Source organism: Liolophura sinensis, chromosome 1 (assembly GCF_032854445.1).
Source record: "Liolophura sinensis isolate JHLJ2023 chromosome 1, CUHK_Ljap_v2, whole genome shotgun sequence".
NCBI classification, from domain to species: Eukaryota; Metazoa; Mollusca; class Polyplacophora; order Chitonida; family Chitonidae; genus Liolophura; species Liolophura sinensis.
The window spans coordinates 82737434-82757270 of NC_088295.1; the positions used below are offsets into that span (position 1 = coordinate 82737434).

At 38.4% G+C, this 19837-nt stretch overlaps 1 protein-coding gene across 1 annotated transcript; it reads right to left on the reverse strand.

Moving 5' to 3' along the window:
• Window positions 1-38: 38 nt before the first annotated feature.
• LOC135461253 (probable acyl-CoA dehydrogenase 6) lies at window positions 39-16239 on the reverse strand. The gene is made up of 10 exons (XM_064738257.1): window positions 16001-16239; window positions 11384-11444; window positions 10673-10793; window positions 8716-8845; window positions 5475-5581; window positions 4665-4832; window positions 4071-4244; window positions 2881-3042; window positions 1880-2030; window positions 39-771 (listed from the first exon to the last, which is right to left on the reverse strand). Exons 1-10 carry the CDS (start codon window positions 16201-16203, stop codon window positions 669-671), a joined length of 1380 nt encoding a protein of 459 aa, XP_064594327.1. The 5' UTR covers window positions 16204-16239; the 3' UTR covers window positions 39-668.
• Window positions 16240-19837: the final 3598 nt, after the last annotated feature.

Sequence of the window (19837 nt, forward strand, 5' to 3'; positions counted from 1 at the left end):
GTCTGAACTGCAGGGAAAACACATCATTTTCAGCTGCAGTGCTGGTGTACTACATAAATGTTTTAAGAACACGGTCACTCATACACTAAAACTCTGACCTGAGAGACAAGAGAGTGCTGTAACATAGGTTTGGACCACTCTGATAAATGTGGTACAATTAAGGTACACTGTTGTTTGTCTGCGTAATTGCACAGTTATAATGTAAACAGATTTCTTCACTGAAAGCTGCACTGATCATATATACAAACATGTAGGTGTCTTCCACAGTCTACACGGCACATGTACCGCTCACTGCACATACATTGCATCTACATCACTGCCACCATTTGCACCTTCTTTGTTAATACCTGTATATGCATTTATCCAATTTATGCATAGCACAATTCCAAGGACTGCCTAAAACAATGATGAATACTGCATTACATCTTCATGAGAGGACATTTAGCATGTTTTAGTGGTACGGCTGAGCCAACAAGTCGTAGTACATCGTACTGCACTGGCTCAGTGGTGAAACTTGTTTACAGAGGTGGTAGTGATGTAAGGTGTTTATAAAGAGAGGCACATGCACATGCACTGAAGCCAAGTCTGTACAAAGATTGTCAGACTGAACAGAAGTAGAAGTAGAGCCTAATATATGTACAGGATAAGCCTTGTTGGATTCTGTTCTGTTATCCAGAGGCCTTTCCACTTTGCGGTACAATATTCATGTATTTGCAGATGATTGACAGCATGACTTCATCAGCTCCTCCTCCTATAGAAAGAAGTCGGTATCTCTGTAACAGAGCAGAATAATACATCTGATTGACTGATCTATATCTGTTGTGCTCAAATCTCTGCACCTGTATGATAGCAGTCAGGTTTGTGGGTAAGGAATGCCTGTTTTCTACACCTACCTCCACTTATAAAACTGATATCACACGCACACAGTATCAATTTATTTATTTATTTGATTGATGATTTATAGTATCAAAGTAACAAAGGTGAAAAATTCCAGAACAGAGTATGAAAAAACAATCAAATAAATAAATCTACAACCATGTACTACATGTACACTATTGTATGTAGCTGCTTACATCTGAAATCTGTTTCAATCTTCCCAGTTTAGCTTTCAGAAATACAGATCTGTACTCCTCCATTTACTAATCTGGAACTTGGTTATTCCCTGTGCACTGTCCTCAAAGCTGTACGAGCTGTCAAAGCTGTATGATACAAAAACATGTTTTCTGTACCCCTTCAGTAATTCTTCATATCACCTAGTTATTCATGAATAATAAAGACCATAACGTCACAATTACCACAAATGTATCTGTTACATCGACAACAAGCCAAACTTCGCTAACATCCATTTTCAATTAGAGTAGGCCGCACTTGACATCATCCAGAAGAAGATAAACTCATGGAACGATTTGATTCAAACCAATAAAATGTATGCCATCTAAAGGGCAACCGACAAATTGTTTGGGAGTCTTAACATTAACATATGTGTTAATAATGAACAGAAATGATCTATAATCAATTATCTTGTGAAAAATGGTGCTCTTAATTTTGGGAAGAGTAACCAAGTCCACCCTAGCAACCGAGTCACATGATTTGAAAAGGTCAGCTTGTGAAGTTCTGATGTCCAAGTGGATGCGTAAGTTACACATGTTATTTGCGATGTTATGGTCTTTAGTACTTCCATACATTCAGGTGATATGAATTCAGAATTCATTGGCACCGAGTTCCAGGTAAGTGAAGGTAACAGTTCACAGCAGTTAATGCAAAAGCTAAGATGGGAACATGGCTAACCAATCTCACAGCTAGTAACTCCAACAATAATTTCGTCCATAACATACATACACATTTGGGCAAGAAAAAAAATGACCAATATAGTACTTACCTGTACATGCGACTGACATAGGCATCGTGTGTAAAGCCCATGCCCCCCCAGAATTGAAGGCACTTGTCTGTCACCTGACGGCTTAGTCTACCAGCCTTTAGTTTGCACATAGATGCCAGTTTGGTCACATCCTGCCCTTGTATGTAGAGAGCTGAAGTGATGAGCACACGATGATGTTTAGATTTGCCTTACAAAGAACATTCAGGATTACTCAATAATAAAGTGATAAAAAATGGTAATGTTTAGTTTGGGGGCTGTTGAAGGATTCAAGCTCACTTTTGTAAAGCCTTCCTGATAACCACCTATTTATCCTGGGCTCATAACATAAGCGGCCTATCTCACCATACTTTACTCAATTAGCTGCTGATAAATACAGCTTGCTTCTCCATTATAGGGCTACTTGTGGAATTCATATGAATCTTGGAAAGTTGTGTAAACCACTGAAACACGGCTACACATCAGCTGTTGTACATATTGTATGAAGAGTGTTTTATACCCAGACAGTGCATAACCCTAAATTTCTCATTAGACTTAGGGCTGGAAACCCACTGGCAGTAAGTCAATCCACTTGCTGACAAGTAACGAATACTATAACAACAATATAACAGCCTTCTAACATTTCAGACAGACTGACTGTTGATGACTTGATTTTGAGTCACACAAAACCACAATGACAGTTGGCACACATACAAGCCCATTATTTTTCAGATCTGCTGTAGTTGCCTGACCACCTTCCCCAAAACCTTGATTTCAATTCACTATTTAAATGCAGAAATTTCTTTCTTAATATCCTTCACAGTTCTCTTGTCCAGATCTGCAGTGAAGCCAGTTTTCGAAGAGCTTTTAACAGAACCACAAACTGTCCATTAATATTTTATGCACAACTTCCATATTTCACCTGTGATGACAGGAGCAACACACCTGTATCATCTGTATAACTGCCTGAGCTAGTGCTAACTCTACCTGCATTATAAATTTTGCCAGCACATTCAGAAACTTACCAACAGCTCTGTACAGCATAGACCTCAAGCTCTCCAGTTCTGTCTCTAACTCAGCCAGTGTGAACTGAATCACCTGGTTACTCAACAATGGCTGCTCAAAAGCTTTCCTTGTTTGTGTGTATTCAGCTGTCTGCTGTATGATTTTCTCCATTGGAATTAAGGCTGTGGAAAAATAGAAGTTCTTGTCAAAATAAAACTCTTGTTTGTCAGGTTTGTATTTTTGTAAAGTGTCCTTCTTTCATTTCACTTCATAAGTAGAGTGTTCTCCCCATTGGTTTTTGACATGAACCATACTCTCACCTTTGTCATCTTTTCACAAGAACTGTACCCCCACCTTTGTCATCTTTGCACCTGAACTGTACTCTGATCCTTGTAATCTTGCCACTGAACTATACTCGCACCCTTGTCATCTTTTCACCTAAACAGTACTCTCACCCTTGTCATAATGGCACCTGAACCATAATTTCACCCTTGTCATCTTTGCACCAGAGAGGCACTCTTGTCATCTTTGCACTAGAAATGTACTCTCACTCGTCATCTTTACACCTGAACCATACTCTCACCTTTGTCATCTTTGAACCAGGACCATACTCTCACTCGTCATTTTTGCACTAGAATTGTACTCTCACTCTTGTCATCTTTGCACCTGAACTGTACTCTCACCTTTGTCATCTTTGTACCTGAACTGTACTCTCACCTTTGTTATCTTTGCACCAGAACCGTGCTCTCACTCCTGTCATCTTTGCACTAGAACTGTACTCTCACCTTTGTCATCTTGCACCTGAACCGTACTCTCACTCTTGTCATCTTCGCACTAGAACTGTACTCTCACCTTTGTCATTTTTGCACCTGAACCATACTCTCACTCTTGTCATCTTTGCAACTGAACTGTACTCTCACTCTAGCTTATCATCTTTACACCTGAACCGTACTCTCACCTTTGTCATCTTTGCACCTGAACCAAACTCTCACCCTTGTAATCTTTGGCTGACATTCTGTGTTGCACCTTTTCAACTGTCTTAAACTCAAGTGCTCACTATTTTCTCTTTCATATATTCTCCTATCTCAGCCAAACTTTAGAGCTGATCATATACTGTCTCCTGTTTTTACTTCTCCGAGGCTCTAGTGCTCATCATATACTCTGCGACAGTTTGTTACTACCAGTCGTAAGCTTCATAAAGGTCTTTTACCTGCAGCCACACACCAGAGCCGCTCCTCCTGAAACTGTAACATCTGATAGGTAAACCCTTTGTTCTCCTCCCCGATCAGGTGGGTCTGTGGCACACGCACATCATCAAAGTAAATCTCAGCGGTGTCGGAACAATGCAATCCTAATTTGTCAATTTTACGCGCTACTTTTACACCTGTTCAGGACAAAAGTCATATACAAGTAACTTTTCTATTACATATCACCATCTAAACTTTTACCTTTTTTGAAATAAATATGACATGCACATTGATAAAAAAATAAATATTCAACAGTCTACAATACAGTATGACACACTTCATAGCTGTAAACCTAACACATTTTGAACATGATGCAGTTTTCCAGATGTTTGGGCAAAACATCACAATCCTGACACTGTCCAAAAGGAAATGTAGCATTATTTCTATATCTAATGTAGGGAAGGCACTAGGATGTCACAGAATTCAACAGAATCACTATATAATACACTGTCCGTAATTGGAATGCATTAATATTGTCACCTTTTCCCTGGCTCTTCGCACTTAATAAGATGCACTAACTTATGCAAAATATGAGTAGTTAGTGCTGATGAGCTCACCTGGTGTGGACATGGGCAGACAAATGAGGGACTTGTTCTGATGACTGGCCCCTTGGCCTGTGTTAGCCAGCAAGCACATCCAGTCAGCCTGTGCACCATTGGTTATCCACATCTTGCTGCCATTGATTATGTAATCACCTCCCTTCTTCTCTGCTGTTGTCTTAATACCTGCATAAATAAAGTTATACAGTGTAAAAATACTCACTAAACATTTCACAAGGTCACATTTTATCAAAACAAACCCTTGTGAAGATTTGGATTAAAAATAAATTAAAGCAGTCAATTTCAACTCAACGGCAAAACAAGGGGGATAACTGTATCACCAGGATACATACAGTCACAGTATGGCCTTATCTTCTTGTAACCTTCAACAAGCTTAATAATACATATTAATTCAGCACACAGATAACATCTAATTTCCTCTTGATTCATATGGGCAAGCCATGTTTGAGGTACTCGAACTTGGCATGAACATATGGATATGAATGACAGTGTGGTGGCCTCCGTGGCCAACGGGGTTAGCATGACAGCACGGCGCAATGACCAAGGAGCTTCTCACCAAAGGGGTGGCTGTGAGTGCAAGTCCAGCTCATGCTGGCTTCTTCTCCATCCATATGTGGGAAGGTCTACCAGCAACCTGCTGATGGTTGTGGATTCCTTCTGGGCTCTGCCCGGTTTCTTCCCACCATAATGTTGGCTGCCATCGAAATATTCTTGGGTACGGTGTAAAACACCAATCAAATAAATAAAATAAATGAACACTAACAGTGATAACCAACAGGCTGTCAGTGTCTGAGAGCATATACTTACTGGCCACATCTGATCCAGACCCAGCTTCACTGACACCAATACAGGAGACAAAATCCCCACTGATGGAAGGTGCTAGAAACTCTGCCTTCAGTTTATCACTGCCAAACCTGCCATCAAGAAAACAATACACGTAATCAGGTATGCTAAAATACAGCACTGGTGCACAGGTGTGTATGCTTGGGGTTCTACACCATACTTAACAATTTTTCATTCACATGACATGTATCTGTACATATAACTGTGTCCTCTTGTGGCAGGGTGATTCCATGTTGGCAAAGTGCTACCACCACTGAAGTATCACGCCAAAGGTCCCGGACAGGACACCCCCCGCACATTATACTGACAACGGGCCAACCGGTCTTGTTTATATATATATATATATATATATATATATATATATATATATATATATATATATATATATGTATATATGCTAACATCAACGTGATGATGCAGTCTGCCACAGTTATGTGTTGCTGCACAGGACTTCCCTGTGACGTCATGGAAGAGTTCAGTTACATGACACAACCACATGGATTAAACTGTGATTTTGACTTTTTGCATCACTTTTGAGTAATGGCTTAAGCATTTCGCTGCAAATGGAGACTCAAGGGCAATCTACACAAAACGGTTCTAACTACAATAGAACAGATTTTCTTCTGTGACGATGCAATGTTTGAGTACTACCTACATGTAAGTGTTCTAAGACCAAATGTAAAGAAATAATTGTGACCAAATAAACGAAAGAACAAAAGCTTTGGACAGCGGGAAGGAGTTTTACGAGTTGCCCATAGCTGCTCTGTGAGTCATGGCTGTGGTTGGCCAGATGAATAAAAGAGCGCATAAAATTGTAGTACGGCCGTGGTTGTCTATTAATTTATGCAAATGCTTTTAGTGGTTGTTAGAGCACCAGGGGTGGTCAGGGGATTATATGAACGGTTAAAGAAGGTAATAAGCTCACGCTTCAATGAGCAGTCAGTCTATGCTCCTACCACCAACAGTTCATGGTTTTCTCAGTTTTAATTATAAATATTTTGGTACACGCCCTTTGCGACATTTTGATTGTTTTATTATCATTATTTTGTTATAAATGGGAATTTGGGACATAACTCTGTGGAGATTAAGCGCGACTACCAAGTATCTTTACGCATTTGGAGTGTCAAGTCAAATATCTGTTTTTAACCTGCAGGGCTCTCAGTATACAAAGCTGTAGCAGAATTTAGCATACCGCAAATCAATACTTTCAAACTAGGCCTACCAGCAGACAAGATGAAGATGTCAGATTGGGATCAAAACAACACCTACACAAGTGCGTTTACACCGCTGCAGCAAAGCGTTTCTTCTTCATTCTGGAGTAATTTGAAAGACTGTCAACTCAAGATCCGTCTATATTTTGTAAACATGAATACTTCATTTAATTAATCCTGAATCAAGTATCCTCAGATAAGCCAGTGACGGGGGGATGTTAACTCCTAATGTGATAACAACTCAAACAAACCCTGTCTCCTAATATGCTGGACTGACACAAATAGCTACTAAAAAGGTTGAAAAAGTAAATAGTGGTAGTTTTTGGAAACCTTGTGTTGATTATGTCTTCATGTTTAATGAAAGGTTACCAATATAAGAATGTAGGAAAAGGAATTGCAATAGGAGGATAGTTCCGACTGTAAAGAAAGAAAATGTGCTTGTAAACTGACCTGCCAAATTGGAATTACATGGACAGGGGAAGCTGATGACAGTCTCAATGAAACTTGTCTTTACATGAAATACATTTGCACACATATTCATTGCATAATGAGGGTCCTCAGCAGAGAGCCATTCACCAGATAATGGTGTGAGGTGACTTCCATGTCGGCCTAGTCCCAATAATCCGTTCATCTGCAGCGTACATTCCTTGTTTTGCGTAGTCATGCTTTCAGACAGTGTTTGGAATTTAAAGGTTTGTAATAGATATTGTCTGTCTTAATACTTTTTTTGATTTTATTCATGCATATATTTATAGATCTACATGTAGGCCTACTAATTTTGAGACCTGCACACCTGGCTGTAAGTGACTCAACCCCATGTGGCGGGGATTAGCAATCAGAACTGCAAAGTACCTAGTACATGTAGGTTAATGAAATGGGTGGGGGGGCTAACCGCTCTCTTCTGTCATCTTGCCGCCAACCAAGATCATGCAAAAATTAACTACAGTTACTCGCGTTCGAAACTTTAGGTCATTTACTGAAGTCATTTGACAACTCAAGTATTCCGTTGTTCATGTTATCTTCACCTTAGATATTGGAGTGCATGTACTTGTATCACACCTCAGCGTATGTTTTGTAGACACCACTGCTTACAAAATATCCATGTAGTTACAGAGGATTTTCTTGCAATTAGGTAGAGTAGTTGGCAACTGAGGCAAGCAGTCGTATACCTGTAAGGTTTCATATCAATTCTGCTTCCAACTAAAGGGAGTAAGCTACCACATACTGAGACATATCTTTTCAACTTTTCTGCAGCTGATGTTATCCTATTTGGGGGTCAATGTCACTGTAGTGTTATCAGTGATACATAGATTGTGTATGGTGGGTTTTTGGAGCACATGGGCATCTTGGTATTATCAAGGAAAATAAAGTCACTTGATATAAATCACTATGTGGGATATAACAAAACTTGTAGACAGAATATCTGTACTCCGACATAACATAAGGAAATTGTCATATCTTTCTATTTATAGGTACGTTTCTTGTTTCTTGTTTCTTAACCATGTTAACAACTAATACACGTTTATGATGTGAAACGTATTTACTGGGTTTTGAGTTTCCTGACTAAATGTGGATGGCTACTCCACATCATGATACATTTGTACACTATCTGAATGTGAGCACTCATTTCCTACACCAATCACTTTGATCACTGTTAAATGTATATGTACAAAGAGACAAATTCTTCAGCGTGGCATTAAACTCTAATCAAATATACGAAACACTATCTCAGACAAGAGTAAAAGTACACAACACAAGCAACAGAAAATGATAACAGTTCACAACAAGGTATAAGGTTACCAAGCGTACTAACTCTTTCTAAGAAAATACCAGTGTTCACATAACGATGGGTTTTGATGTAGTAGCCATGGCCTCAAACATGTAAACAGTACAACCCAGGTGCACAAATATCATTTCCTATTCACAGTGTTCTTGTACATAGATATCTGATCCTGGTTTTAATCTGCAGCTGACAGTATGAAGTAGTGATTTACCTGGCTAGGGCTGGTGTGGCCATGTCCGTCTGTACCCCAATGGCAGTAGGAACACCCACACAGTCGATGAAGCCCAACTCTTCCGCCACAGCCATACTATATGTGTAGTCCAGATCCATACCACCGTACTCTGAAACACCAGTTTACATATGTACAATCAAGTGTAGTTTGTATTAGTAATGATAAACTAGTTCCTGTGCACGTAACATAAAAATCTCAAAAAAGCTTTAGAGTAGGGTACTCTTTTAGAAGCTCAGTCAGATTACGCCTTTGTTAATAATGGCTTTAAAGACTTCCCTATTCTGAAAATTTTTTCCTCTGCAATTATAATTCCACTGTTCTGACTGACAAAACAAAACTAGATGGTCAAATGACTGGAAAGACAGGATGTGTGATACTTGTGGGGAAAAATCTGGTCTTCAACGAATGTTAGACTGTTCCAATCACCACAGGATGGGCAATGACTATGAATTTAGTGTCACAAAGGTTCAACAAAAGGCTGTTCCAATAGCCACAGGATAGGCAATGACCATGCACTTAGTGTCACAAACGTTCAACAAAAGGCTGTTCCAATAGCCACAGGATGGGTAATGACCATGCACTTAGTGTCACAAACGTTCAACAAAAGGCTGTTCCAACAGCTACAGGATGGGCAATGACCATGCACTTAGTGTCACAAAGGTTCAACAAAGGCTGTTCCAATAGCCACAGGATGGGCAATGACCATGCACTTAGTGTCACAAAGGTTCAACAAAAGGCTGTTCCAATAGCCACAGGATGGGTAATGACCATGCACTTAGTGTCACAAACGTTCAACAAAAGGCTGTTCCAATAGCCACAGGATGGGCAATGACCATGCACTTAGTGTCACAAACATTCAACAAAAGGCTGTTCCAATAGCCACAGATTGGGCAATGAATATACAGTTAGTGTCACAAAGGTTCAACAAAAGACTGTTCCAATAGCCACAGGATGGGCAATGACCATGCACTTGGTGTCACAAAGGTTCAACAAAAGGCTGTTCCAACAGCCACAGGATAGGCAATGACTATGCAGTTAGTGTCACAAAGGTTCAACAAAAGACTGTTCCAATAGCCACAGGATGGGCAATGACCATGCAGTTAGTGTCACAAAGGTTCAACAAAAGACTGTTCCAATAGCCACAGGATGGGCAGTGACTTTGCACTTAGTGTCACTAAGGTTCAACAAACATTGAACCACATGGACATAAAACAGTCTCTGTCCAAGGCCGGTTTTGAACCTTGTGTCAAACCACATTGGTCAAGACAGGCGAGTCATCTCCTTGGAACCTATTATAGGGGTCAAAATGTTTGGTCATTCACTTGTTTCTAACTTCGAAGAGCTCAAAATAAAAACGATGACCTCAGTCATAGATCCAAGGTCATCATAATGACTTTAAATCAAGCAAACTTCCCTATTTCAGATATATATATATATATATATATATATATATATATATATATATATATATATATATGAAAAAAATAACAAAACGCCCTCTCAACTTTCTACATTCTGTTATATTCCTGGAATATAACAGAATCTCAACTGTATATAACAGAATGTAGAAAGTTGAGAGGAACATAACAGAATGTAGAAAGTTGAGAGGAATATAACAGAATGTAGAAAGTTGAGAGGGCGTTTTATTATTTTTTTCCTATGTAAATTCTCCTCACCAGGGGATCTTTCTCTGTTTCTTCAAATATATATATATATATATATATATATATATATATATATATATATATATATATAATTTTTGTTGGACTTTATCCACTTTCATATTGTTTTACAATGTCTTCAAATGGAGACTAATGCATTTCACACCTTAAAAACACACACGATTTCAGGTTTGCTAGATCCTGAACCTATTGACTAGATGAATAAGTCTAGGTACTGGTAGTGTACATCGTAAGTATTACCATACTGATTGTACCTGCTGGTTTGGTTACTCCGAGAAAACCTGCATCTCCAAGTTTCTTGAAGACAGTATGAGCTGGGAATTGTTTCTCTGCCTCCCACTTGTCTACATTGGGATTTATTTCTTTTTCAATGATCTGAAAAAGTAATTCAATTGTCAACAGAAGGAATAAAACTTTCATGTTTACCACTACATGGCCATATGTACATTTTAACATTAAATTTTGACAATACGAACAATTAATACTGTGTTAGTTTTTACTTTTTAAGAGTCTTCTAATCTCTGATTGGGACATACACGAGACGTATCCATTTAAACCAAATTTGTGAAACCAGAGACCTGACTCAAACCAGAGACCTGACTCAAACCAGAGACCTGACTTAAAACTCTTTTACCGTGTATAAAGACGCACACAGATATTGGTACAGAAGACATAGTATAACTTATTATTATGCATGTGCAGCATGTGCAGCATGTGCAGCGGCGTCAATTGAATCTGAAACTATAGTAACTCCGTGTTTGTTTAATAACCCTCGTCAAGTCCATTATTTCTATTAACCCGGCATGAAATCCCCAAACACAGCATTTGGCGATTCTGCTACAGTGAACTGAGTTGCGGCTTGAAGCTGCGACTACTTCAGCACTTTGGCCCTTTGGCTTATAAGGAATATAATATGAAAATTCCCATGTTACAACTTTTAAGTTTGCTATGAGCACTTAGCGAACCTGTCTTAGGGAACGTCTCATTTCTCCATGTTCCTCTCTGTAAATGACACCCCCGGACGGCCTAATGACCAGAAAGAAAACCCGGAATACATGAAAACCCTAAATAGCAGTGCCGAGGTTTCTGTAAATGGCCATTACTGCTGGTATCATACCAAAGTCAACAGAGTTAGAAAGACCGATTTCTAAGCTGGCTTCAGCAGTGGAGATAACTGGTGTGACAATCACCAGTGTATGTCTCATATATACAGCACACCCAGCCATGTGGGCTGCGCAAAATTTTAAAAACGTAATGTGTTTAAAATAAGTGTACAGCATGCTGTTGTTCAGGCTAAAAAAAGTCTCAAGATCCAAAATATCTGCTGAGCCAAAATACAATTAAATTTAGAGATTATGCTTTAGCTATCAATAGTGAATTTTCTTTGCAATATGTATTTAAAAAATCTATAATACATATTAAATAATTCTCATCAACTATTCAAAAGTTTAAGTGAATTTAGAGATTTTAAGAAATTAAGTAAAATATTGCGATGAATGTCTTTCCAATACTTTATTTCACTGTTACTGAATACAAGATATTATATTTCATGACATCCATATGTATGACCATTCACTGGTAAATCACCTTGTACTCAATATCTTTATCATTGTTATTTCAAATTTGTACACCAAGTATGAATACAATTACATATCAATTATATATAATATTACTAGTACTAAACTGTAGTGACTGTCTGACATTCCCAATCGTTGTTCCCCTGGCTGTAACTTCTTATTTCCTGGTTTACTGTTTACTCAACCCATTGTAAAGTGTTTTTGCATGATAAATCTTAAATGTCATGTGCAAATATAAACTTAATTTACAGATTAAATTATTGCTATCAACAGTGTAAAAGAGGGTCCAAATGTAATTAGATGAAGCACTTACTTATTTTACAAAAGTTCTGTGAACACCTATCTTTTAATAGTTTTAAAGGTACTTTTTTAGTAGGCCTATTTGTACAGACTTAAATTATTATAAGATATCCTATCATCAAATCGTATCACAACTCCATGCCATATATATATATATATATATATATATATATATATATATATATATCATAATTAATTCTGTGTAAATTGTATTATATTTTCATCATACGTTTTTTCACCACAGTAAGAAAGAAAGGGCTGCTGCACCAAAGCCACTGTCAAAGTCCCTATACTTACCACCAAGTACAGGTAGGGAGGACTCTGCATGGTAAACGCAACTGTACAGTTCTAATATTGTACATGTATGTGGAAAGAGGAAGCTTACACTTCCAAAAAAGACTTACCCTCCATCTTGTACAGTTAGTATGTTCAATTCCAGGATGTTATTCATTTTATATGCTGTCATGCATGATTTATTTTATTTATTTGTTTGTTTGTTCATTTATTCGACTATTTACATTTCAACTAAACATCATAAATCCACTTATGGCCTCAATGGCCAAGAGGTTAGTATGCCAATGTGGCGCAATATCTAAGAGCCTGTATACAATGCAGTTCAAGTCCAGCTTGTGCTGGCTTCCTCCCTGGTCATTAATGGGAAGGTCTGCCAGCAACCTGCAGATCATTGTGGGTTACCCCTGCCAGGCTGTGCTCCGTTTCCTTCACTCATAAAGCTGGCCGCCGTTGTATAACTGAAATATTCTTGAATAAATCATAAAACACCAATCAATTAAACAAATATATTAATTCATGTATGTGGGCTTGATGTCTACGTACATGCATGAATATACAAATTAAATTTGTCAACATTTATGATAAACATTAAATTCATAATTTACTTATGTTTTCATTAAGTGGCTTTTTTTCTTCCAGAATTAACCACTGCCATTTTAAAAGTTACAACTAAGTATGGTAACTAAGTCTTAACTGCTTTCATCTTAAAATGGATCCATACTAAAGTCTCTTTAAATATCCATTGCTGTAACCAATTCATCATTATGTTTGATGACCTTATTAACACCTACACCGAAACATCACTACTATATAAACAGACGTCGTAATCCATATATTTGTTGTTTGTGAAATATATAAATGAGAGTAAAATAACAGGTAGAAAGTGTTGTAACTGCCCTTCATAGGGAAAAATATATCTTTTCAATAATATCAACAAATTTCTGAAAAAGTACATGTAAGCTATGACTAATTTTAAGCAGAAAGAGAAAAAATAATATTTTTCCCCTACGTGTTTAAAAAAAAATGAATGCCTATCCTAGAATACATTTCTTGCATTGTATTCTATTCCCACTCAACGATATGGGCCGCAACTGAAAACATCCCAAAGGATGCCATGTGCAGTTACAGCACATGTTGTCAATGATGCCACTGGAACTTGTGTGACAAAAAAGAGTGCAACGTGCCACCAGAGACCTGCACCAAAGGTTGAAAGTCTGTGTTTGGATCTTGCTCTGGGATTGAAGACAACACAAGGATGTCTCCGTGGAACTGGCCATGACATCCTGCAAGGCTTGAACATATGTGCCTTTGTGATCATGTATGTAACGTTTTTTCTCAAGAAGGTAATACTTTCTTTGAATTTGTTTTTATTTCTCTTTAAACTTTACACTATATTTACATTATCAGAGGCTTATTGATATTATATAAAAAAAAAATAATACAAGATGTTAGTTTTCTTAAATAAATTAATTTATGATTCTGGCAAATTCTGTCATAAAAGAAAGACATCCAAAATTCAGCTGAACTGGAGTAGCTATTACTTTATTTATTTATTTATTTCCTGAAATACAACTAAAGTTAGTTATTTATTTATTGATTGGTGTTTTACGCCGAACTCAAGAATATTTCACTTATACGACGTCGGCCAGCATTATGGTGGGAGGAAACCAGGCAGAGCCCGGGGGAAACCCACAACCATCCGCTGGTTGCCACAACACCTTCCCACTTACGGCCGGAGAGGAAGCCAGCATGAGCTGGACTTGATCTCACAGCGACCGCATTGGTGTAAGGCTCCTGGGTCATTACGCTGCGCTAGCGCGCTAACCGACTAAGCCAGGGAGGCCCCCTTGGAGTAGCTATTGCACAAAGGTCGTTTTTTGTCACAGGCTTAATAAAAAGATACTCAGAAATAAAAATAAAAATATTGTCAATATTGATACTAAATTTACCTAACCTGACTCTTTCAGTAATTACTTATTTACCACGTATAGATCTTTTGGGTGGACTTGATTTATGATTGTAAATGTTTTGCCCATTTTCAATAATCCCAGTCCGAGCAAAACTTTTAACCTGAGGGCACACTAGGTGAATTTCTTCGCTTGTAGGATGAACTTAATAAGACAATGGAATGATGAGTTCTGCATTATACCCAAGATTATAAAATAAATCCAATGTTTCATGAGTTATGTATAATGTGTTGCAAAAATCCAATAATGTTAAGAACTGATAAAATTAAATCTACTAAATGGTACAATTACTAAAAAACATATTTATAAAGTACACTTGATATTTTATTCACTTCTAAAGTGAAGGGTTCTGGAACATTATAGGAATATATGAAAATAGATAACAAATTTTGTAATACAATTTGTAAGTGGATTTAGTCAAAGCTGTAACTAATATTACAAATGATCAATTTTATATACTTTATAAATACATACACTAATGTATGCCTACATTAGGAAATTAATATGTAGAGGTATAAAATATATCAATGTTAAAAATGAACTTAAATTTGTGCATATTTTTTTAGACTTAAAGTGGAAATTACTTTAAAGTTATTTAAATTTAATAAAACATGTTATATCTTTAAATTTAAAGTAATGTTCATTTTGTCTTAAAAAATGCTTGTAAAATATTTGAAGCATTACAAGTACTACTAAAGAAGACTGACTCTTCATGCATACCTTTCAGAAAAACATTCATTACAATATTTTACTTACTTTTTTAAGTCCTATAAAATATTAGTTTATGAAAACAGTTAACGGTGTGGAAATTTTTTCATGTGTTTTACCGATTTTTTAAAAACATATTTACCTTCATTTTCCTTCACTACTGATAACAGTAACACATAATCTCTCACTTTAGTTGTAGGGGGCCTCCGTGCTTCAGTTGGTTAGTGCGCTAGCGCAACATAATGACCCAGAAGCCCCTCACCAATTCTGTCGCTGCGAGTTCAAGTCCAGCTCATGCTGGCTTCCTCTCCGGCCGTAAGTGGGAAGGTGTTGCGGCAACCAGCGGATGGTTGTGGGTTTCCCCCGGTCTCTGCCTGGTTTCCTCCCACCATAATGCTGGCCACCGTCGTATAGGTGAAATATTCTTGAGTAAGGCGTAAAACACCAATCAAATAAATAAATAACTTACTTTAGTTGTATTTCAGGACACTATATTATTCTTTGTAGATACGAAACATATACTGACGATCGTCACACTAGTTATCTCCCCTACCGAAGCCTGGCTCGGTGCCCGCAATAGCATTTCACCACAGTCGACTCCGTTCAAGGCAACATTAAAGTCCTATAATCGATTGCTAATGATACAAATATAGTATGAGTATGAAATATAGTATGAAACCGTTGAGTTTGGTACAATACAAACAGTAGTTCTCCCGTAATTGCCACTTGCAGATACCTGGGTACCGCTTGTCCGCGTTTTCCTGTATTGCGGGTTTCAATTCCGGTCATTAGGCCGCCCCGCAAATCCCTCGTTCCGGAGCCTGCCTCCGAGACGTATGTCAGAAGGTCGCTGCGCGTCTTCGTGGAAAATCGCCTTGACCTGACAGGGCTGACCGTCTTTAAGACGGATTTCAGGAGAAAGCGGTGAGTAACTGACATATTTGGAGCTTTACGTAAGCCGACCAGTTTGCCTATCATGTTCTACCGTGTTGCTTCTGTCAGTCAATTAAAAACAACCGCAGGACGATCACATGGTCACGGTATCTAAGGGAGGCCACCCTGAAGCGAAATGTTCAAACTTTCCCCTGTCGACGTCCATTATTAATAAACACACATTGTGGCTCAGTAAGGTTTCCGTTAACTTACTGTGAATACTTCTGTACAACCCGTTCATTAAAAAAAGGGGTTTTTGTTTATTTTAGGTGTATCCAATGACAATAAATGATCTTCTTTTGGCCCTGAAGGATGTATGCCCCGATACTGTGTTTCTCTCCACAATTCCTGGACTTGATTCTGAAGAAACAGACATATCCTCTGAAAGTGATGAAGGATATTGTGATACATTACAGCCTCTCAGATGATTACATGGAATGTACAGAGCAATGGAGATTACTGAAGTCATTAGAAACAATTTGGTCAGCCTACAACTGTAGCGAGCAAAAAGTTAGGGATCTTCATGAAAAAACTAAAGGTCAGACAGAGGGCACTTAAAGGAAAGAATAACAGGCACAAAAGTTCATAGTGTGTCGACATTAAGGGACACTTACAACTAGCCCTAAACATTTAGTCATGAGAATTACTGGTAGTAAATGTTATTACTTGTCAAAAAAATGTGCGTTCATATGCGGTCGAGAGAATGAAGATAAAGCCAGAAAAGACCCTGTGGTCTACTTGTAGATCAGACATACTCATTACTCGGTGTGTCTGTAGATGGGCTGTCATGCTGCTGTTGTTGTGCTGACCGTATTTTAGAAATTAAGTGTCCATACATGTATAAAGATTCTCAAATTTAAGATGCTTTGAGCGACAAAAGTTTTTTCTTGCACAAAGTGGACATGTGACTTTTTTGTATATACAGATGTTGATCACTTGCTTATTACTGTAGATAAAGACATGATGTTCTGTGAGAAGCTGGTAGAAATATGTGAGCGATTTTTTATGAAAGAGATTTTGCCAGAATTACCCACAAGGAAGTCAGAGGATGGTGACGGTGACCATGAGTCAGAAAATACAGAAATGAATACCCCTGGTTAATCTGATGTATAATGTTTATATTGAGAGCCAGAGTATGGTTGAATAATGCAATGTGAGAACTCTAATTGTCCAATGGGCTGCTTTCGTTTTGAGTGTGTAAATATAAGATGTCCTAGAGGAAAATGGTCTTGCCCACAGTGTAAGACTTAGTATCTGTGTCATATTTAGTTTATTTCATATTTAGAAATGTTTTTCTGATCTGACAGCAGTGCTAGCGTAAGTACTGCTTTTTAACTGAAATATTCTCTCGAACAGCATTAGCCTTGAATTAATTATTTATGTATGATGTTTTGTAGTGAATTCAAAATACGGTATGAATAATAAAAAAACAAAGAAAGTAGTAGTAAATGAGTAACTTATGTCTTCGATTATTTAATTATCATATTACGGTTTTATTTTGTTAACAGTACAATGGAGTCTCCTTAATGCAGGAATAATTAATGCAGTGATTTCCACCACTCTTTTAAAAGGTGCTGCCTCACCGATGCAACTTGCAGAAGACACCCTTTTAGCCTCCACACCAAGTCACGTTATATCAACGCTGGCGTCACCCTACCAGTCGTTGCTCTAACCTTAATAGAGTGCTTAACGCCAAGCAAAGCAGAAGCAACTACCACTGTTTTTTGTGGTGTGACTTGGCCCAAATATGAACCTGGATTTCCCAACCTTGAGAACCCAGTTATATACCCTGACACACAGGGACACTTGGGATGCAATGGCACATGAAAGAATGTTTGAAATGACATTTAGAGACTTTATTACAATTCCTTTTACAGCTTCAGGGTCACTGGGTCGGAGTATAATTCAAGCATTAATTCACACAATCCGATTTATGTATGTACGTGTTGCTTACCAGATATGAAGTTACGACCGCACATACGATCTAAACCAGACGGTTGCTGGTCCTTCTGTTTAATCGCCGCGATCCACAGCCGCCTTCTTTCCTTGTCTTTTCACAGTTGGTAGAGCGTCCGCTTCGGGACCGGTAGATCCAGGATCAATCCTTGGTCGAGTCACACCTAAGACTTTAAAAGAGGAAGTTGTGACTTCCTCGCTTGGCGTTCAGCATGAAGGGGATAGTGCAACGACTGGTTGACCCGTATCAGTATAATGGCTCGGGCGGGGCGGCTTACTTGCCTTCGGTAAGTCGTCTCAGTGATGCAGCACTAAATAAAAGAGCGGTGGAAATCCGTCCTGCAGCAAGGAGGCACATTACACGTGCATGCACCCTAATGATTCCTTCGTCGTCATATGACTGAAAAATTGTTGAGTACGACGTTAAACCCCAAGCACTCACTCACTCACTCCTTGTCTTTTTCTGGGAAAAAGCCACGGCCACCCGCAGGTTGCGGCAAAACCTTCCCACGTACGGCCGGAGAGGAAACCAGCATAAGCTGTACTTGAACAGACAGGGACCGCAGTGGTGAGAGGCTCCTGGGTCATTGCTATGCGCTAACGAGCCACGGAGGCCCTTTATCAGTAGAACGACTTGATTCTTATGTAAGGCCTAAAACAGCAGCAAAGTACACCCCTTCTTGTACTATATGGCTTAGAGAGACACTCCCGGCGCTGAAAAATCTGTGCTGTTATTTTAGTCTTCCATTCTATATAATCTTCCATGTAAGACAGTTGATTTTAGATCGACGTCATTGAAGGAACGAGAATTGAATTAGACCTCTGTACAATTAAACAGATCGAGGATAATGCGTGTTTCTTTAAAAATGCATGTACTGCACCCACTTTAAATCATGCGACTTGGACATTGCAATCGGTACCACCATGCACCAGATGACGCCATATTTCGGAAGTGAGCTTCTCTTTTTTCGCTCATTGTTCTTACCAAAGTTGATTTTAGCTTTGTTCGGGAGATGCGTATTTGAATTTGGAGATGCATGATTGTTAGACATTTGCTAGTATTACATTTGGAAGATGCATATTTGGCGCACCGTTCTTTGCTTTTGGTTCAGGAGTGGTTTGGTTGGAGATACTTTTTCTATTTGGGGAATGCTTATTCGGTTTCTGAGATATTTGTTTGGCTGCGAAGGATCTTGTTTGGTTTAGGTGAAGTTTAGATTGGGAGATGCTTATTTGGTTTGACTTTCTACATGTACGCTTATTCTAATTTTTGGCGGTGTTTTATTTCCATGTAAATGCAGTGTACAACTACCATGGGGTGACATTTTAGATCTGGTATCTATTTCACTCTTCCCGGCTTAGGTTTCAGAAATACAGATCTGTACTCATTCATTTACTAACCTCGAACCCTTTCGTGCATGCTGTCGTCAACATGTCGTAGCTGTACGGTCCAAAACATGTTTCCTGTAATCTTTCAGTTATTCTTACTTCATAAAACCTAGTTAATCGTGAATAATCGGAACGTCACAATTAACACAAATGTACCTCTTGTTTACCTGTTGGGCAGCAAGCCAAGCTTCGCTAACCGCCATATTTGAATATGATTCGGCCGCACTCGGCATCGTCCAGAATGAGATAAAGTCGTGGCATGATTTGATTGAAACTAATGAGATTGCACACCATT

What these genes read in the sequence shown, in the direction of transcription:
- LOC135461253 (XM_064738257.1), bottom strand. Translation starts at nt 16,203, where the DNA reads ATGTCAGTTACTCACCGCTTTCTCCTGAAATCCGTCTTAAAGACGGTC. An exon ending in TCTGCCCATGTCCACACCAG is followed by an intron (nt 4,245 to 4,664) that starts GTGAGCTCATCA and finishes TGTCCTGAACAG; the next exon opens with GTGTAAAAGTAGCGCGTAAA. An exon ending in GCTCTGGTGTGTGGCTGCAG is followed by an intron (nt 3,043 to 4,070) that starts GTAAAAGACCTT and finishes ATTTTTCCACAG; the next exon opens with CCTTAATTCCAATGGAGAAA.